Source organism: Bradysia coprophila, unplaced genomic scaffold (assembly GCF_014529535.1).
Source record: "Bradysia coprophila strain Holo2 unplaced genomic scaffold, BU_Bcop_v1 contig_138, whole genome shotgun sequence".
Classification (NCBI taxonomy): domain Eukaryota; kingdom Metazoa; phylum Arthropoda; class Insecta; order Diptera; family Sciaridae; genus Bradysia; species Bradysia coprophila.
In genome coordinates this window covers 1,430,001-1,453,045 of record NW_023503409.1, presented here as the reverse complement: position 1 = coordinate 1,453,045, position 23,045 = coordinate 1,430,001, and the positions used below count along the sequence as shown (strand labels likewise).

Here is a 23,045-nt window from a genome sequence, read left to right as displayed (position 1 = left end):
GAGTGGTACTCTAAATAGAGTACTGAAACACATTCAGTATCAAACACATTTCTGCAGTGTAAAAAATGTGGGCAAATTTTTCATACAAAATAGTACTCTATTTAGCAGCTGTCATTTAAAGAACTTTTGCTTTAAGTGCTTTGATGAGACCCGTAATTGAAACGTTATTAATTAAGGTAACGATTGTGATGATCTTTTGTTACTTGGCTCGTTTAAAACGTTTTCGGTGGATAGCTCGTAATTGTGTGTTTTACCTTATGTTACAGCAATATTATAAAAACTGAATTCTTTTAGTCCTCCAGGCATATTATTGAACATTTTTAACAAGAATAAGCGATGTCCTCCGATTAATGTGGTCTTAATAGTGAAATGTATAACGCATTATATTAGGCAATACGTCAAACAAAAGAAGTAACAGATTTAATCGTGATATAAAGAGTGCTTGCCGTTTTTAAGACTTTAATTCAGGTCGTTCGACCTATGTGCTTAGTTCAAATTGACGTGTAAAATCGCAATACTCATACTACAATATTGCCGTAATCCATCTGAGATCGATATCATGCACATATATATCTTAGCTGTGTCTGTAGCAATTAACGATAAATTACAATCCGAAGGGTTTCATTTCATTTACAGTGGTGTGATTTCACTGACAGTTTGGTAAAGCTTTTCTAACCATTCTTCAATCCTAAGTTAATACATGAACAATTAAAAGGTTTTCATGGAAGAAAAAGATTTTTGTTGTCTAGTTTTATGTGAGCGAACAGAACAAAGAGCAGCCAAAGCCGAGAAAGAAATGACAATACGAAATAAACTGAATTTACAGACACTACTCTACTTATTTGCCTAATCGCGGAGTAGATTTTTCCTGCAAGTTGGAAACAAAAAATTAATTTTTTAACCAAGGAAATAAAAGTAGGAAATTTCCCTACTTTTCTTCCCAAGTTCAACACATAATTTTTCACAACAAAGCTCCCCGAAGTTTCGCCTGCGTTGTGAAAATTACGTTTTACAAGTTCCTACTTAGTGCATCGTTTCAATGTGAGAGAGTGAAAGTAAAATCTCTGCTCAGAATATTATTTAAAATTAATAGAAATAAACAAAAACCAATTAGCGTTTAATCACGAACTGCTTGCACAATTCAATTCGGAACAATCGTCTAGTGATTATAAGCCTAATTTATGTATAAATTTCAAATCAGTTTGACATAAACGAAAATTGATGATGAAAACCTCAAATTATTCGACTAAACATGTCACATTCCAAGTCCACACCCCATCAAAATATGTTAAATACATCTACCTCAAATAGGACGCGCTCAATAATGTCACTAAATTTACATTTAACAACTTCAACATTAAACGCTTATAACAAGTACACCATACATGCATGAAATTCAATACTAAACTGTGTTCATACACGAGCTTAGTTTGTTATTCCATATGGTATCAACTCAGCATTTAAATGTTGCTTTGCAAATTGCATAATTTTTAAAGCTCAAATTCCATCAGATCTCGTCGTTTAAATGCAATTGAATTATGAGTTAAATTTGCATCCCGCATATTTCGTTTGAATTAAAGTCTGAACGTGAGCATGCACATTTGCCGAGATGTGACAATGAACGGATGTGTATTAAAATGTATTCCATATAGAAAATGCTTGAGCTCACTAGAAAACAAATGGATTTGTGTTTGGTTGAAAATCTAATTTGGAAATAATTTGGAAAAAGAATTTGAACACACAACACAAATATGTATAGCTACGAATTGTATGCAGTGTGGAGACGTAGAGCATCATTTGTAATCGCAATACTTGTTATGTGCCATCCGAAATACATTGCATATACATCAATGTTAGTTGTCGTCGACATTTATTGGAAAAAATTTAATAAAAAAAACTGTCATTTAAAATAAAATTGTTTACCAATTTGACCTCATCACCCTTATGTAATAATACCTATTCGTTCCCATGATGCTGTGCAACGAGAATAACAACTTTTTTTTTACATAAAATATTTTTAATGAATCGAGTTGTAATTTGCGTTGACTCATATGGTGTGTATCATGGCATGATTCACCGAATTAATAACATCATTTTATAGACGATGTCATGAAATGCATTTACGAAACTATCGTTTCGAATAACAAGAGGTCATCAAACGTCATAAAATGCTATAGATTTGACCCAGGCGATTAAAGCAATTTTAATTAATATTAATTTCGAAATTCTTCTGCTCCATTATGCTTTATCAAGTTAACTTAATTATGCTATGGTGCGCCATGAATGGATGAATAATAAAAATGTACATACAAATTATATGGTAAATGAGACTATATCGTGGTGTCAATTGAATATCTTCTTAAGTTCGAATTACTACATTCGTTGAGTGTCCATTTAAGTTACGCTATATTTTATACCAGACGGTGCACCAGTTACTTTCATATACATTTATATTGTATGTATACATTCTTGCAGCTTATAGTCGCCCCAATAATTTCGCTTCAAGTAACATGAAAGTGTAGAAACGTTTCTTCGGCTTCTTTACATCCACACGATTTGCTTAATGTTCAATAACCATTTTGAATCGTTCACGCGGATAGTCAAACATTAATCTTTATAGTATAAGTAGAATATTAGGTTTTTTTCGTGTCAGTTCGTAGTGTTACAAATTCTTTTCCATAGAACAGGGCAAAGGTGGAGTTGCTTATGACATAATTATTAATTTGAATAAGTGATTTCATGGTGTCAATTTTTATCACACCGAAACAAATTATTTTTATTTGTTTTTGTAATTTGGGTAATAGGCATAGTCACAGTGGTATTTTATTAGATTAATGAGTTCAATCAAAAATGTTTTAAAGACGTTGAACTGATGAATCATTTTCACTTGATGTTTTAGTTTTTAAAATTGATATTGCAACGACACTGTTGATATTCTCTAGGATTAGTTTAAGTTCTCAATAAAAGATGATCTTAGGAAAGATTTAAATTTAAGAGTAATTGATAGCGTGCAAATTTCAATTGTCACAAACTAGTACCTGTATTCAAAGCTTCTTTTTTTAAAGAGATAAAAATAACAAAAAACCATTCGTAACAGCTTATCAATGACATATCTGTTCATGCACGAATTATCTTGGCATGTCGTACATAATTTTCACACTCCATGTTTTTGCCGGTATTACCACACCTACGACTACGAAAACCACAAAATGAATTGAATTCATTTTATCAATTTCAGTATTTATAGTTGGTTATGAGGCTTTGTTATTATTTGTTTGTTATGTAATTGGCGAACAAGGTTATAATTTAATCTATGAAATTGCAGTAATTGTTCTTGGCAATGAATTACTCGAGTTGGAGTTCCTTTCAAATTCCAAATTTTCGAAAAACAGAACAATTGACATGGGAAATTACTCCAAAACATGTATTTTTGAACAACACTGAGTTGTGTTAACCCATAAAAGAAATCCTTGTATATCTGAAGAGTAGAAAAGTTGTTGTTGAGTACCTATCACTTGACAAATCCAAAAATTGTTTTGCTAATTGGTATAACACAACCCAATGACAATTTCAGGTTCACCTTATCGAATAAAGCGAGAGGTGTAATTGTACCTAATTGTACCTTCATTAAATCCTTATCCATTTTACAATCAACAGCCTGAAATGTTTTCAAAACGCAACTCTTTACCGTTGTGATAAACAAGTAGATTAAATCTTCTGAAGAGTCTAAAGTCTAAGAAACGAAAATGAAGAAGCCAATGGAGAATATACACTGAAGGATGTGCTCATACGTACATTTTATTTTATTTTTTAAATTCAGTCTTCGTTGAATAAAAGTAAAAGAATGTGGAATATGGATCAAGAAGGGTTTCCTAATAGAAATGGAAGGGAACGATGTATACAATGCTACAGTTTGAAGCTATTCATCTTATGACGAGTTAACTTTTTTACTTTAACTTTCTATTTCGTAAAATTACTTAATTCTATGTCTGTCATACTTTTACATTCAAAGTTTTTTTTGTAGAATACATTTTGTAATCTTCCTACGGGGCCTCAGAATCTCATTTCTCCGACAAATATTGTACAGGCTAAGAAAATAACGGAATTCAAATTGATCTGATTGAGTCAAGTTCTCCAAAATCTTATTCAACACACTTTATCTAGCATATAACACCTACAATAAGAGGCAGTTGAAATCAGTTTATTTTATCAGTCGACACAATTTGCTGATTGTCATAGGTTCATTTTACGATTTTCACAGTCAAAAATTTAATTTATTTTTGTTACTACACGGGGACGGACACATTGAACGTTTTTTTTAAGATGGGTGGAAAGTTGTTACTATTCGGTCTTTTGTTATATTTTGCGTATTCGATCAATGCTGTGAATATATTAGTTCTAGAGGAAGTGGCGTCACCAAGTCATCATATCTGGTTGGTATACTAGTTGGCATTTTAGTTATTTGTGTCATTTTCGAATTGAACTATTCGATCAAGGTTTCGGTCACTTAACAAGGGCCTAGCATCAAAGGGATATAATGTGACAGCCTTATCCCCTGACAAAGATGAATCATCCACAAATCTTCACTATATCCACATGGACCAAGTCTACGATTCTATTTACAATAACGATCAATTTGAAGAAGTCAATTTCGTTGATATGGGAAGCCAAAGTGCGCTCGAGCAGATAGCTGAATTTTCGAAATATAGTATACTAATGTGTGAAGGACAAGTTGCGTCTAGTGGATGGAAACAGTTAGAAAACTATCCAAAAGACTTTAAGGTAATTTAAATGCAGACATGAATAAACGGACCCTTAACATTTGTTGAGTTCTGATTTTCAGTTTGATTTGATTATATACGATTACATCATGGGCGGATGCCTCATCGCGTTTGCGAATAAATTCAAAAATGTTCCGATAATTGGTGCGACGGCTTTCAATGACAATTTTCGATCGAATTCTTTCGCTGGACACGCTGTTGTACCTGCGCTCAGTGCATACTCATTCGTCGATAATGATCCGAAAACATTCCTCGGACGAACGTTTAACTTTTTGCTGCACATGGCTGATAAAATTAGTGTCAATTGTTACATTATACCAAAAATGACAGCAACTATACGTGAATCGTCTTCGTTCAAGGATTCACCTACTATGTTGGAATTAGGAGCGAAATCGTTAATATACTTTACAAATTATGATCCATCTGTGGACGGAATTCAACAGCTTCCACCTAATGTTATCCCTGTAGGCGGACTTCAAATCAAACCAGCAAATAGACTGCCTGAGGTATGTTAATTTGCAAATAGAAAAATTGTTCCGCTAAAGTGTAATTTTTTTAAGAGTGAAAGACTTAGTAGTAAACACTGATAACATGTTTGAACTGATAACTAAAATAGATAAGCAAGCCTCTTACCAACTAGCCGATAAAGCGGAAAGCATTTTGTCATGCAATGACAAATTAGTTTGTATAAAAAGATCAGAACTTTTTGTCTAATCACTCACTCGAAAACCTAAGCTACTTAATCTTACCTAAAATTACGGTGCGAGTTCCCTACTTATTGATAAAATATTTCACCACAATACTAAATGATGCCATTCAAATAAAAATTAAAGGATCTTCAATCAGTTGCTGATGGTGCCACAAATGGTCTCGTCTTGTTTTCCTTAGGAACAAATGTGCAAGGTGAAATGCTTGGAGTCGAAAGAATTACTACGATTTTGGAAGCGTTCCGGAAACTTCCGAAGTACACTTTTCTGTGGAAAATTGATATAAAAGAATCACCGATACCATTACCTTCGAATGTAGTCCTACGCAAATGGGTTCCACAGAACGACATACTGGGTAATTTCTTTGATAAGAATAGTTATAATTTCTTCAAATGGGGTATGTTTTAGGACATAAAAACACTAAATTATTCATCACTCATGCTGGCTTGTTGAGTACACAAGAATCAATTTATCACGGTGTCCCAATGCTTGGTGTTCCAATATTTGCCGATCAATTTGTTGTAAGTCACCACATTAAGATACGGGTAACATTAATCTTCAAGTCAATTTTATTTCGCAGAACATTCGCAGATCTGTCGCCCAAGGATATGCTGATGTTCTGTATGTGAAAGACCTCTCAACAGAACTACTTTACACGAAACTAAACAATTTGCTAACTCAACCGAAATACCGAGAAAGTATTAAGCTCGCTTCTGCCACTTTCCGTGATCAGAAAGAAACGCCACTCGAACGTGCATTATGGTGGATTGATTGGGTTATAAGGAATCCAAAGATAAATCATTTTCGGTCAGAACATGATTTGAATTTCTTGCAAGTGGAGTCATTCGATGTGATTGCTTTTGTTACGACTGTTCTATTGGTTATTGTTTTCGGTTGCGTATGGCTTATGATGACATTATTGAGATTCATTTTTGGTAACAGGAAATCCGGTAAAAATAAGATTGATTGAGTTCTGTTTGCACGACCATTTTATGGAAAAAAAAATGAAAAAATAAGAAAGAAATGTGGCTTTCGGTACAATCGAATAAGGACGTTGTACGCATAAGTTTATTGATGTCATCAAAAAATGTTAGTAAACCATTCCGTCAAAGAAAACAAGGAGTCGCACTAAGACAATATAGTCGCCCCTTGCACTGTTATTAAGCGCCGTAAAAATCAATGTTGACTTCACTATGCACTTAAATAAAATGAAAAAAAAAATATTTCAAATTTTATTTAGTTAGTCAATATTTTCCCATAAACATTTTACGTCGATTTTTACTGCAACTATTTTTATTGAATTTCGTAGAAAATCTACATAAAACAACGATAAGCGCATTATACCCAAGTCAAAGCAAATAATTTATTTCCGAAAGAATTTTATGTATGAGCCGTTCAGTAAAGAGACATAATATATTAAAACCAAAACACGACAGAAAGTCGTTACCAATAAATTGTCCTTCGTCCGTACATTATCTTGGTGGTATTCCAAGTTTTCCGCATCCATATAAAAGCTCAAAAATACCAAATACCGAAAACACTACCACCTCGATATTCCCTCTTACTTACGTACATACATCTCGGTATTTCTGTATAGTATATAGATAAACTACACTCAAATATCACGGAATATACCCCTTCTATAAATTGATGATAGCTCTTAGTTAAGCTATGCGACATTCTGTCACGACCTCTTAGATCCTGTTATCAGATTAAGTGAATGTACCAAAAAAGAATATTTTTTTTTCTCCTTCATCGTTGTGTACATAAAACCCGTAAAGGTATGTACAACCAGAACCAAGATGGTATTATATAATGTGTTAGGTAGATAAAGAGGAAATTCTGGAATAAGTAAATCGATTGCTTGTGATACAGAAAGTAAAGTAGGGAATGTGAAAGATATCAGATTTACAAACATGTTATAGGACCTATTGCCTTTAAATTTCTTCTCTTTTTTTTGGAATTTATGGTGAATTTAATACTATTGTTTTGGTAAAGAATTTCGGATTATTTAATGTTATTTCGTTATTTGTTTGAAAACAACTTGAATTACATTTGACTTCAAGTTAAAAACAAATTCTTCACAACTCAGCACCTTTCTTCTTCATGGAAAAGATATATTTTGGGGATGATATTCCATTTTTGTTGAGCAAAATTATTTCAACGGGAAAAATGTGATGAGGAATAATATGTAAGGGTTTTTGAAACCGAAATCTTTGAACCACATAACATTTAAAGCGATGAACAATTTCCGTTCCACAATTTATTCTTTTTCACTGGAGTTTCACAAAAATGAAAATATTATCGAACAAATTCGATTGTTGAATAATATGTTTGCCGAAGATAACACAAAAAAAAAAATTGACAAAAAAGCATTTGCTCAACTGCATATTATACGGGTTAGTCTACATCAGGGGAACGCATAATAGGATTAATACTACTTTTCGGCTTGTATACCTAAAGCAATAACTGATTCATGGGACACATGCATAATATTCAGTTATACACTACATGCCCAGGTGTATCTGTAGGTAGATGCCAACAAACATGCAGAGAGGTGATATGTTGCAAATACAAATACGGAGAGTCATCATTGCTCGTCAATATAATGATTATAAATTCAAATAATCGTTTAAAAGAAGGTTAACCTAACACCCCAGCAAACACAATAGTTGCATTCGTCATTCTAGATTCGGTACCTTTGTTAGTCTACGTGGAATGCCTTTCAGCGCTTTTCCATAGATCAATTGGTTGCAATAAGTGAAACAAAGATTCGAAAAGTTTGCTATTTAACCGTATCATCACCAGTAACTTTTCCAATTTCTCAATTTCTCTACAAGCTTCCTGTTTTTTCAGTGAACACAATGTAAATGTTTTGCAAAAACATTGAAAGTTTTATTGCAAAAAACAACTTTGCAGACAAAACAACCTCAAATGCAATCACGTAAAAATTAGACCAGAAACCACCGCATAATAAAAGCAAAAAATGTACAGAGAGAAAATGTTTTGAATGTTTTATTGTTTCAATGCTATTGACAGCAGTGAGATGTTGTTTAATGTCGTGGTACACCTATTTTCCTCTTGATTTAAAAAAGACAACGGAATCAATTCAATCATTTGAATTATATGACTTTTTAAGTACTAGTCCATTTTGTCAACCTTTTACGGACTAACCATTCACCCGTTATTGGTACAAATAAATGACAAGATCATTGTGATCATGTGATAGCAAAGTGCGTGTTCATAAAAACGAAGATTTCGTTTAGTAAGATCAAAAGGAGTATACGTATACAACCCGACAATACCACTCTCCCAATATATTTACCGTCGGTAAAAGGATATGTAGAAAATAATCAGAGGGGTACGAGTACCAACATTTAGTATCGTAATTATTCAGATGAGCCAACAATTTATTCCATTGACAAATATTTTTCGCAATTTGGCATTGGTTTCGATTATCGCGATTGAATTTTATCTTATTTGTGGAACACCTGATTCCAGCCACTGATGCCTCACAAATGAGTCTACTAATCGCATTGTAATTGAGAATAAAGTTGTTTTTGCGATGAAATAAAATTAAATTCAACCCTGAACATTTCTAACTACCTACAATTTGAGACTTACTTCTGCTTAATGGTACTAATACTATGCTGATACATAACACCCAAAAATATAACCGATATATTTTATGACCCCCCATCTACAATTTCGTAAAACAGTTCGTTTGTGGGGATGGATTTGAGGATCAAAATGATAAATAGTCTTCAATTTAAATTTGCATATTTCAGTTTGAAATATATGTACCGTGAGGAACATGAGAAAGCGGCTCTACATCCTCCTATAACTTTACAATGTTCTATGTGCTATATTTTACGGCTTTTGCCGAGTATAAGTACATAAATTTAATTTAATTTAAATTGACCTAACGTTTTATATTAAATTTTGTGGCATTTCTCATTTTTCTTCCTTGTGTATATATTTCATATACGAATACGATATGAGATATGACCAATGGAGTGTGAAAATCTTTGTGTATGGATCATTAACAGGGTGAAGATTATACGCCTTTATCGTAGCTTATACGTTTTGGAATAGGAAAATCTAGATTTACATTGTCTAATGGCCATTGGCTGTTTTTCTGAACAGGATAGCGGCGAGAAATAGAAAAATCAGACGAATTATTGGTATGTATAATAAACATACAAAATGTGATCTATGCGCATTCTAAAGACTCGGCTTATCATTGTGTTATAAGGATGCGCTAACTCAACTGTTAACGATAAAATAAGCGATGTGGTGTGGCTAGAGTGTTGTCTTATACAGCAAAATGTCTGACAAAAATAATGAAGTAATAGATTTTGTCACAAACACTACTAAATCCATAACACAAGTGAAGTACTAGATTTAATGATTTTGTTGCTTTACGTTTGCTGTTTCTAAGATGCCAATATAACTTAGATATGAGATTGTTTGTTGGTTTAATATTTGCATTGACAATCAAGATCTTGTGAAGTGTTACATCGTCTAAACGTAGCTAAAACGAACATCTTGAATTGGAAATTCGAGCAATGGGAACTGTAACTGTTGACTGGTGTACATATTAAACAAATTTTGCCAGGACAGACATCCCAAAGTTCAAGCTGCTGGCATAAAATGTCCAACGAATTGGATGTTGTATTGAATTTTAGTATTTATATTATTGCATCAAATTTTATGAATAATCGAAATTGTATTTGCATGTATCTTCACATTGTTCCATGGTTTTGCATTTGCAAACTATAGTCTTCCCCATAAGTATGAAAATTCAGATAAAAGCGAAATATATGTCAGCTAGACAACACAATCTCATAAATGTTTATTTGGTTTGAAAAATCGATTTTTCTGTTTCTATGAGAGTTTTGCATTTTATTTTGTAAAATGAAAAGGCACAATACATCTCGGTTGAATGTACTACAGCTTTTATATGTTACGTTATAACAAAATGCTGTGTTGTTGTGCACACAAGTGAATTTGGTTCGGTGGTATACAATTTTGTATTACCTATCCTCTCGGATGTTTCCATTCCACAGCCATGAATTTCAACACAAAACAAAAACCGATTTAGCCTTAGTACCTTCATCTCAATTGGATAAGACAATAAAACGAGCAGTTTATGTCACCAAAACCACGAAAACCAAATGGATAACAATGTTGACAGTAAACCTTTTACTTTTATGGGATATAGCACACATTACACAGAAATACCCCGATTTTACTGTAAATAAAAAAAATCATTTACTAGGAAGCATAGCTATGTGTACGTATATACATATTGTATGCGATATCTCGTTCGCCAAAAACAGTTGGTAAACGTATAAAATCAGATTTATGCTGTAAGAATTGAAAACTTCAATTTTCTCATTTTCTTTTCATTCATTCATATGGTTTTAATCTGTCCGATTTAAAGAAAAACATAAATTCTTGAATTATGAGTAAAATCTGCGCCAGGAAAGTCTATAAATTTGTGTGAAAACACATTAACTTTAAGGCTGAGCAAAATTTTTATCTTTTGATACTGCCTCAAGAGCGCTATGAATGATCGTTGATGTCTTTTTTTATTTTCGTCGAAAAAAATGTAATTTAAATTTCATTGGACCGCTCTTTATAGCTGTAAGCTAGTCAAAATGCATATGATTCAATTGGCACCACTCTATGTTCCGTCTAAAATTAACAGGATATTTGAAATTGTCGGTAGTAACCACTTCGAATTAGCCTATTAACTGGTACGTGATGTATCAGATGGTAAGGTTGATATGTAGAAAATTTCGGAATTTATCCCGCAGAATTCATATCCATCGGAAAATGTAACAATCAATTCATTGGCTCCGTACGGCAATTGAAATTAAACATTTTGAACATGTGCGCTTAAGCAAGAAATTTTCTACCTTTAAATCAGAATTTCGTTCATTCAACACGGCCAGAAAACACACAGGCACTAATTTAGCTGAAATCCGGATATTTTGTACGATTTTACCACCACACCAATTCAGTATTCGAAACCAACCGAAATTCCGTTGGTTCCAATATAAATGCTAGGTAAAATATTGAGTAAAATAATAACATTTTCATTTTATAAAACCTACATGTTCACCACATTATACTGCTAGTCTGTGACGGCCTGGGCATGATATATATAAACGTATGTGTTTAAATTAGAATTTTCCCGATTATGCTTCGTTTTGAGTTACCCTAATAATTTTGAATATTTTTTTTTATAAATTTTAATTTTCATTTTTCGTTGACAAGCACTTAACTCGTCGGTTAGCAGCGTTATATCAATCAAAATGTATGCTGCGGTATATGAACTTTATTGATGGAAACACTTTGTTTTATGGCTATAAATATTTGAGTGGTTAATGTGTATGGTATGAACGGTATATTCGAATGTATATAAGGGACATCCTGTCTGGGGTAAAACATTCCCGTTAAAGGATATAATTAAATCACGGGAAACTAAATTTCCCTATTTGCAATGAATTATAATCAAATTCTATGCGACATATCGAGCTCCCTGGTATGTTGTGTATATGTATAATGTTCGTTCCGAAATGTTGATATTGTGTACATTAAAAGTTCATGGCGAATAATTCGATTATAACTTTTATATAAATTCTATGTAGAAAAGCATAAATGAGACAATTGGTTTGTCATTCATATTAAAAAATCCAATTTATGCCCCGAAATTTGTTTTGTTCCAGCACCAGGACGAGGTATTGTATCCAATGTACTTGAAATTATTTGGAGTGGATGTATGTATGCATAACTACCAGTTACTGGGTAGATGGAAAATTTAACCGAATTTTCTGTGCCATTAAGTAGGCCTTACGGCATATATATTTATGATTAGAATAGCATAGCCATCGACTATTAATTACTGGGAATTGTATTATGTACGAAATGTAAATTGATTACGCAAATGGTTTGTTTGAAGGATAAATGATCTCATTATTCAATACGTACAGCTGGATGTTACATTTATAAATATTATTTATGAATCAGATTAAAAATGTTTGGATTTTTCATCGTTGTCATGTACGAACAAGAAAAATATTTTCCTTTTTTTAGTTTTCTTTTCACGTCTCTTTCCATATTTTATCAATTCCTACCTACAATTACCCGGATTTTTTTTTCCTAAGAATAAAAGTCTAAAGTTTTACGTTTTACATTTTTCATTGTAAGACATTATTAATTCGAACAATTTATCGGGCGAAATGTGTCAGCAAGTGAGACAACGAATACAGGCAATTTAACCTTTGACCTAATCGGCAGAAATATTTCTCTATAAGCAGCGGTGTAGTGGCGGTGTGTATTTTAGCGTACTTTTTGTTGGTGTAAACAAATTATGTAATCTTACAAGAACGTAACATTCGGTCCAAAAAAAATTTAAAATTCCATTATGACACGGAACGATTATATGAGATAAGTTGAAGTCATTTTGTGTCATATTGACATTAATAAAAGGGTGAAATTAAATTCAAAAACTTTCTCTACCAAAGAAAACTGATTAAAAATCATATCCGACACAAAACAACCCACTTTTAAGCTAAACTTAAAAGAACTCAAACTTTAAAATTTTGTTGTGTAGTTAAACTTTCATTCAAAATTCAACTAAGATAAAGCATGATAATTTATAGTTACCGCATATAGCTTCTGAATTGCATATTCATATTCGAGATATATTTTTTTCCTGATCTTGTTCGGTTACGGGTTTTTGAGTACGGTTTATCTTCCTTTTTTTGCGAATATTTAAAAAAGTTTTAAATTCTCGCGGTAGATATTTTTAGAAATTGTGTTCAAACTCAGACATTTTCTTGTGAACTTTCAAAAGCGTTGAATATGCTTAGTATTCCTGTGCTACGGACTTTTATAATTGGAGCTTGTAGTTTTTCATTTAACTTTTCGAAAATCTTTGCTATCATTTCGAAAATTCTTCCTTTGAAATAATAATTAATTTAGCGGACGGAAATACGGTTGCTTTCATTTTCTGTGTAAGGCATCACATACAGAGAATGTTCTTCGTAAAAAGGTCTTATCGGGTAATCGTAGCTGCATTGTCACTTGAGTTAGTAATAATTCCAATGAATTAGTGTTAAGATACACACAATACATAGAGGAAAAAGCGAAATAGTATTTTTCATACTAAGGCTAGGAAATGACGAATTTTTCAGCACCAGGACTCAAGTAAGATCCGTTTTTTGTGTGTAAATTTGAAGGCCTTAGTTAATTCTTATTTTAATTAATCTGTTTCACTTCTATGTCGTTTTCCATGGACGTTTTGTCTAACATTTCAATTTAAAAAAAAACTAATAAGAAAATTCATCCTCATTAACGATTACTGAGAATCGACTGACGATTAGCTAGCTTGAAATGAATACTGACACTTCCTATTTGTATAAATTTGAATTGTCATGAGGGTGTGTTTTAGACAAAATGATTGATTTACAATTTCATTGATTTTCTTTTTATATTTATGTGAAGCAAATAATGACGGTAAAAATATTGTCGGAATGGTGTACTTACTATTTTAACCATTAAGCATCAATAATAAGTTGTATTTACCTGTAATGGAAAAAAGAGAAAATACATTAATGACATTAATGGTTGTAGTTGTTTTGTAAATTAATTGGTTAACATAGACCTTACATACAATAGTACATAAAGTTTGACTTAACTACCACCGAAAGACAAACAAAACTAATTACCATAATATTGCTATTAATTTAAGAGAAACAGAAAAATAAACTTTAAATGAACTTTTTTTTTTGCGTCCAATGCTATCCTATCCATTTTTATACATATATAGATTTTCCGGATGCTTATTTATTTTACTTTTTTTTCTAATGGCTGAATGTGAATGGTTTGAGGGAGGTGTAATACGACTGAAGCTTTCTATACGTAATAAATGAGTTGTATTGAACCTTTTGCAGCGTTAGGGAAAAAAAGAACAAAACAAATAAAAATAAACGAGATCTGAACCCAGACAAAATATCTTCAAAGTAAATTGATGATGTGGGAAATAAAAATAAATTGAATGACGAAAACGTTTCTATTTCATTTGATTTATTACATTTTGTTCATACCATTGGAAAATTTTAAATATGAAATGAAAAACGAAACTTCAAAGATCAATTCAGGAATATTATAATTGAATTAAATTGGCCACGTTGTGCGATTCTCTACAATATTATGCTTAGCATATACGCTTTACAATTTTTTTTTTGTATATACTTGAACATGTTTTCTTTTCCTTTTTTTGATCATCCATTTTGTCCGATTTTCAAAAGGTTTACAGCATTCAGAGAACATTTTTACTGTGTGCTGTTATTGAGTTTAATCCCTGAAAATATCTTATGATACCATCGATGAAAAACCGTCTCTAACATTCAAATATAAAACGTTCAAATCACAGGCCGCTTTTTTTTATTCGTCCATGAGGAAAATATCGAGTTTCCATTTGAGCCACAACTTAAAATCTGATCATATTGAATTCATTGTCGGATTGAACTTTAATCTTTTGAAGAATTCGGTGATCTTTATCTGTTATAATTTTTGAATGTAGGAATCTAAAGAGTGGCAAGTGTAATACGTCCAAAATCTTGGCATATATCAACAACATCAAGTTTCCATTATCCGAAATGGGTGGATTCATATAATCATTCAATGGATTAAGCATTTCCTACTACATCAACGTATTGTTCGTTTTCCAGTCTAAAAATACTACTGTCAGCTTTAAGCCGTCTATTGTCCCGCTTTGACTACAAACAAATATATTTACCTAGCTACTCCAGTTCGTACAATAATGAGATTAAATAAAAACGAGCTGTTCAAAAAGAGAAGAGCACAAACAGAAAGAAATGTGTAAAATGAAAATTAAATTAGAATTCACCCACTCCAACTCCAACACTGTACCCAGTCGAACTAATTATCAGTTAGTAAAACACTATGCAGCACATTATTATTCTGTAACAAAACCGCATTGAAACTTCAAGCTTTCCACCGCTTACCATTAATATCACAACCGCAAGTGTAAATTGATAAAATGTTATTTTACGTTTTCAACATTCTATTCACACTGTTTTACAAACCCAGGTAGTATATATACCAAACATACAAATCAAAAGGCAAAAATAAATTTTAACACTTCAGTCAGAAAATAATTTTGTTATGTACGCTAGGTAAGCGTATACCATAATGGTTGTACGAGTAAATAGTATGTGTACTACAGTCAAATGTGTATGCTAGTATTTATCATTTTCATCCTTTGTTAATAGGGCAATTACAAAATGTTTTCCACATATTCTAATTGGTAAAGTTTGCAAAATCATTAACTTATGAGCATAAACTACACTTTTAGTTGTTAGTGAAATAATCGGAAAACTTTGCTATTATGAGTTCATTATAATCGTTCGAGTATGAAAATGTAGACAACATTCTATAGTCTGAAATCGTATGCACCACTGGCTCTTTAACTGTTTTATCTCTCCAAATACAGTAACTAAAATGGTTATATGTCTGTGATTAGAAGTGGTTGCTCGGTGCATTTAATGTAAATTGATGTAAAGCTTCAAGATAATCTTGTTAAAGATGTTAACCCGATATAAAGTGGTGATTTCTGATTAGATCAGACACTGGCAGACGAATAAATAATGTGGCTAGTAATATTAAGGTAAACGGTAATGCTACAACATTTCCAGCTATTTCAATTCTGCTTTTGTCAGATATGTTTTTGAAATTAAACTATTGTTTCGATGAAAGGGGGTAGTAGCGAAATCCATCATGCTCTCTGACTTTCGCGTTATTGTGGTTTTATATTTTTTGTGGATTAGATACATTTTTCGTTTAACGAAGGCGAGGTTTATATACCGCCTTTTTGTTGGACACGCGCTTGAGACTTTGTAAATGTTAAAACTCGACAATCTTATGCTACATTTTGTTCAACGAAATGTGTAAAATCTACAAATAACCAACCAAAGCAACTCCCAAATGAGAAAACATGATACATTTCATTTTTCAGCGTGAGTACATATTTAGAGTGGTATTTTTTAGACTTCAACATTTCGAAATGGCTTACGAACTGGGCATTTTAAGACTTTCAACAACCAAAGTAATAAAGTATGTACAAGATAGAAATAGAAAATGGAAGAAGCTTTCACATTATATATGTGTTGAGTTAAGTATGAGCTGAGCAATCATCTCTGAAAGGGAAAAGAGTAGAGAAATGAACCACTCAGACTCAGGAACGTAAGTGGCTCTTAAGATATGTGGTAATTGATGTGGAAATAAGTATATAGATATACATCGGAAATACAGAACACTTGGATAATTGTATGCAACTGACATGGGATGGTTATTTTATTCCACAAAAATAAACAAAACAAAAAAGTTTTTAAAAATATGTGTATATGCATCAAGTTCAATAACATGATAATGCACGTTCATTTAATTAATGTACTCGAGTGTAAAATGTTTATCGTTAAATTTAGAAGTATAAAGCCAGTTCAAAACATAATTTTGTTATGAAATGCTAAATGCGATAACGTTACTTCTCGACGTTCAATTATTACGGTGCATTGCTACACTGCTCTGCTAGTCTGGTGAGTGTACGTGATTTTATAACTTAAATATAAAGTACATGTTTGCGCTATGGTCGAATCCCATAAAAAGCAAATGTTTAGTAAATACAATTTAGGAAGTACGAGAAAAACAAAGTAAACAAACCGGAGGAACTGCTTCAATAGAATTAAACATAGTATGACTAATTTGCTTTACCAATCAAAAGGACCCTTTCAATAGCGTCTTTGCGAGAGCAGTTGTTTTTACCTCAGAAATGTCATCGACAACAAACTAAATGATATGATGCTAATGCAATGGTAGAATGAAATTAGCAAAATTGTACGAGAAAAACTCGGACGATGTTTCACTATCATTCGGCTATAGAAGAAAACGAAGAATATTCGAGGTTCCATTTTCTGATTTACCATATATTTTACCAGATGTAACAAACGAAGTAACAAACCTACAAACCCATTTCAATGCTATTTACATGGGTCTAGTGTAAACGTAAAACATAATTTGTTTATTATATGAAAATAGATAAACAATACCATAATTTGTTTGTTTTAGAGAGCTCTGTTATGTTGTGCAATAATAGTGCATTCCATCTCACAATGGTAGAAATAAATGGTACTTCATACAAGTGATGACTAAACAATGTGTAATTCCTAAGCTATCTCAAAACATGCACATGTTCACCGTTTTGTATGCTTTTGTTCGAATGAGTTTTAGGTCATTCGTGTGATGTTAAATTATTTCGTTTAAAGTATGCATAGCATGGTAATGAAAGGAAACTCATAATATGTATAAACCTGTCTGTTTTGCGATACATTAATTATCATACCGTAAAAACGTATTGTGAAACAATAACTTCTAATTGTTTTTGATAGTTTTTAGACTTGTATTCCGTGCACTGAACGAACTGTGTTTTGTCAATTTCGTAACACTAAGTACCGGTTGGATGGTGACTAGAAGATATTTTAGGTATTATCACAATTGACATAAAAAAATTCAAATTTTCTGTAATTTTGAAAACTAAGAGAGAATCTTCACATGTGGTAAAAAAAAAGATCGACCCAGAAATGTCGAGCGTACATACAGTTTGACAGGGTAAAAATTACACTTCTACCACATTCACCAATTCATAAATTATTAACCAAGCATTCATTTACTTGTGTTTATTCATAATAACATAGCAATTAGAATGCTTTTAGCAGGGAATGGCTAAGAAACTAATTATTATAAATAAAGGATGCCACAATACTGATATATTGTTAATCCCTGCACCTTTCACAACTTGTTTCAATGTAGATTATTTCAGCTTATACAGTCGACGTCAGTGAAATTTAGACATGAACAGCTGACATGATACACTCATGTAAATAAAAGTGTTTATACGGCTTTATAGTTACACAGACACGCTGGGTTTAATGAAAAATATTGCGAATCGATGATAAAATGGAATAGACCTTTTAAGTTAGAAAAAAGACTAGATGGTCTGGAGGGATGAATTGACAGCTGACAGCTGTAATCGGTTCGCTTTTGACCACTTTCGTTCAAATGTTACTTTTTATTCAACTAAAGTGAACGAAAGTAACCAAAAGCGAACCGATTACAGCTGTCAAACTTAAATCAGTCAATATTTATCGATTATCAGTCGATATTTATCAATAATAATCGATTCTATGGAAATAATCGATAATCGATTCTAAGGAAATAATCGATATTTTAATGAATTATCAAGCATGTCTACCTGGGTAAGAGTAGTTTGGTTTGTAGTATGAGTTGAGTATCGAAATTTTATACTTTAAGTGATTTGTCGAGTAATAGTAACAAAATTAGACAACAATTATGATATAAACTTGACTCCTGTGCATTATTTACAGATAAATATTGCCCTGTTTCGAATACTACGAGATTGATTCGAGAAATGTTCAGAAATCGCTTATAGGACACGAAGAGAGAGTATATTTATATTTTACAACTGAAATGAAAGTTAATGGAAATCTCGTTTAATTTTTGAAAAAATAATAAGGAAACTGCGACCACACTGAGAGAGTTTCTGTAGATGTAGAAGTGTATAGATTGTATTGATTGATTTTTTAATTTAAAAAAAAAGTCATTCCTACTGCGAAAATTAATTAATTTTCTGTTAATGAAGCAATTTCTGAAATTATTTGCAAAACACATAACAAAGTTCCAATACGTTATGTATTTGTCGGAACTTTTTTTTTTACTTTAATAAGCTAGAGAACATTTTATGTTCACTCCAATATCATACACGATTGTGTACCGATGGATGGGGTAATAGAATTTATGTATTTCCTCAAAATAAGGGGGGATACAGACAATAACGCCAATGAGTACGAAATTATTAACTACTTGTCTTAAAAGAACCCCTATATCCAGTTCTCACTAGAACACAAAAAAAAGAGAAATCTTAAAATCAAGGGGAGATAACCATTATATTTTTACATTATTCACTCAACCCTTTTCACATAAATCCTATTAAAAACTTTTACACTTTTAAAAATAAAGCTAATTGAGTGCTTACTGAAGCACTTCTGAATCCATATGGTGTAGAGATGACGAAGGTGGTTCATATATACTCGTGTTCTTGATGGTATATAAATTCACTTCACATATTGTATTATACTATGTATACGTCAGGGCCTATTTTTTAGAAACTTTCAAGAAACATTTAAGAAACTTTTGGAAACTTAAGAATCTTTTAGAAACTTGAGAAACATTTGGGAAACTTAAGAAACATTAAAGAAACTTCAGAAACATTTGAGAAATTTAGGAAACTTTTCATTTTAAATTAAAAATATCTAGTAAGGAGATCTCTTCCTAATTGTTTTTCGTGTAAGTAAGATTTAACTTTTGTGGACAATATCGAAAAACAACTTCGTATTCTTGAATCATTGCACTGGGGTGAACATAAATTACATTACATACACATTTTGTACATTTTCTGTTCACAGAAATATTTTTTATTTACCTAGAATTCTGTGATATTTAAAAAAAAAGTCGAGTGCACCACTAATCTAGGTATTGTTACTTTGGAAAGCACAAATTCATTTTTTTTCTTAAAATGTACATCTTAAATGCATATTGTTGTGGTGATTCCACGATGAACAAGCTAATGATAAGCGATGTAGCTAAAATAAGTACTTGTCGTTTCGTGTGAAAGATTTGCAATGAATTAAAGATTATTGATACAATTGTATGTGAAATTAATATAATTTGAGATAATTGAGATTCACTGTATTCAATCCTGATACGCTACTCGCTACTCCTTCTGGGCAGGTTAGTCAAAATCGCGTCTCCCTAGAACGCGAACACCTTTCTATTTAGCACGTCTTTGAAAACCTTCAACTTAATCACGAAGTCAGTGGCGCTTCTATCAATTTAGCACAGAATTGTTTGTGTATAAAATAAAATTTTTGAATGGACAATGTCCACCGAGCTAGCAGAATTAAGTTTTTTCGATTTTTAATACATAATTTTTTGCGTAAAACATTAATCAAGGAACCAATTTCATTTCTGACTCGTTATCCAAGAACTGGATTTGCCACACTTGCCCACTATTTTTTAGCAAAGAAAAATTGAGTTTTTGGAAAGAAATAGTAAAGACCTAATTTCTTCACCATTTCAATAAATGGCGTTTGAAAATTCTTCTAAAGCCTAAAATTCGATAGTTCAAAATACTTTACATCTCACGGTTTTCGCGAAATCGCCTAAAATTAATAGTGTAAGCCAAATACGATCTAAAAAGTATAAGAAATCAAAAATAGTTCTATTTATAAAGACCAAGGCTATGACAACTTACATACTGTTCCATTCATCCATGAAATGTGAGTTCCTAGTGCACAATTTTCTGTGTCATTCAGACAATGTGTGAGCTAAGCCAGTATAAGACCATTGGCCAACTTATATATTGCACGAGTTACACGCAAAAATGTACTACTTCAACTTAGCTTTGACGAATGAGAAGCATAATGTAAGTTACAGTCGAAAATCGTAACACTTCTAGACGTACACTTCGACATTTTCAGTGAAAATTAAGCTGAATGCATGAATGAATTAAACTAAACTTATATCTACAAAAGCCTGTGCATAAACGAAGAACAGTAGAAGCTAAAATTCAAAGCAGAATGAGTGGTATGATGCATTTTCGACAATATACTGAAATCATTCAACTATGATAAAGTCTGGTGTTTATTTAGCTGAATTCTTCATAATAAACAATAATTGAAATTTCCTGATTCTCAAGTTTCTCAAATTTGAGAAACTCAAGAAACTTTAGGAAACTTTAAGAAACTTTGAGAAACTCAAGAAACTTTAGAAACGATGTTTCTAAAAAATAGGCCCTGGTATACGTACATAATAAATTAAATGCAATTCAATTCAAACAACACTGCAAAGTGCTAAGATAAAATCTCTACAACTTTATGCGGACATAAATGGTGCATAGCAAATTCAGAATAAAAAAAAAATCTCGATTTTTTTTTCTTTCTTTACTTTTTGCATGTTGAATGAATCCGTTTGTTATTGCTATAGCTATTGCAGCTAGTTATTGCAGATGCTATAGCTAATGAATTCACAAAAGATTTGGAAACATATTTTGACCGAATCAATTTTTACCGACAGGAGTTAAAGGAGTTATGTGAAAGAGTGAAAAATAAATCCGACATTCCAGCTTTGCCGCATTTTATAACTGATTTCGGGAATTTTAATTTTAAAAACAAAAAAGACAGGACAGTTACAAAAGTTCTATAAAAACGGTAAAAGAAATTTTGCAAAAAGAACAACAGGTGAGTAATTCCAGAGCCGGACTGGCTACCGGACTGGCCCCTTGCAAAAAGTCTAAAATAAATTTTCCATTTCCAGTTGGACGTGAAGGACCCTGCGATTTGGTTCCCAGAATTTCAATTACGAAACATTGACGGCCAAAGCCACAACATTTTGCTGGACAAATCATGCCCCCCCCCCTCTATAATTTGCAACGGCACTACGATGAAACTGAATCCCGATATCACTGAAGCTCATCCACTTCGCGAATGGTATGATGATGATGGCTATGATTTCATGAGAGTCGCACCGATCAATCACCATCGAGAATTTCACCCAGAGTCGATTCTCACACCGTTTCGAATGTCAATCAATTAAACTGGCATCACTGCTCTGAGTGTCAGTTTGACATTTCTAACAGTTTGTGATAGTTAGAAACGTTTTCCGTGTGTTGATCAAATAGAAAATTTTTGTCGAAGTTATTACAATTAACCGAAAATCTATTGTCAAATCAATAAGTATTCCAAGATACCACTGTTTCGTACTGCCGCTTACTAAAAACGACATCACACAGTGGTGGATTGGAACAGGCATAAATCAGAATGCAACAAAAAACGCTGAAAATGCGCTTAAACGCTGTAAACTTGCAGCGAAAAACAACAGCACCACCAAGAGAGGTACGTCAGTAGGTTGTCCATCGATAATAAAACTCGTATTCAACAAGAATCCTGTAAAAAGCGATGGAAACCTCTACCGAAAAAAGCATTTTTATTACCAGTTTTGGGAGGTACGTACAGTTCTATGAAAAAACTCCGAAATCTTCTGAGAATTGCTTTGGAAACTCCAGCACATGTAAAAGGTGAAAATTCTGTTCAATTATTCAAGCCCTTTTCACATGAAATTTTTGACAAAATTGTAATACTTCAAAGCATTCCACCAATACACAAACAAGCTTTAAAGGAATTTCTTATTGACAATGACCTAGGCATTTATGCAGATGCATTAGCTCCATAAAATTTTGTTTTGTGTATATTTAAAATCCGCATTGCTTTTCTTCACTTTTTTTATTTTTTTGAATTAATGAAATAATAAAGCATTCATCCATGAGTCTAACGGAATCAACATTGTTTTTTCAATCTACCGAAAGGAACTCGTTATTGCTGCGAGATTG

General features: G+C 32.3%; 2 protein-coding genes across 3 annotated transcripts in view; one reads left to right on the top strand and one right to left on the bottom strand.

Moving 5' to 3' along the window:
• The window catches only part of LOC119073335 (Krueppel-like factor luna), a 146,804-nt gene that overhangs the window by 41,354 nt on the left and 82,405 nt on the right, over positions 1-23,045 (bottom strand). The window lies entirely within an intron of this gene.
• Positions 4,203-6,706, top strand: LOC119073334 (UDP-glycosyltransferase UGT5-like). Its single transcript, XM_037178728.1, has 6 exons — positions 4,203-4,433; positions 4,497-4,782; positions 4,844-5,287; positions 5,615-5,843; positions 5,897-6,009; positions 6,069-6,706. Exons 1-6 carry the CDS (start codon positions 4,324-4,326, stop codon positions 6,456-6,458), a joined length of 1,572 nt encoding a protein of 523 aa, XP_037034623.1. The 5' UTR covers positions 4,203-4,323; the 3' UTR covers positions 6,459-6,706.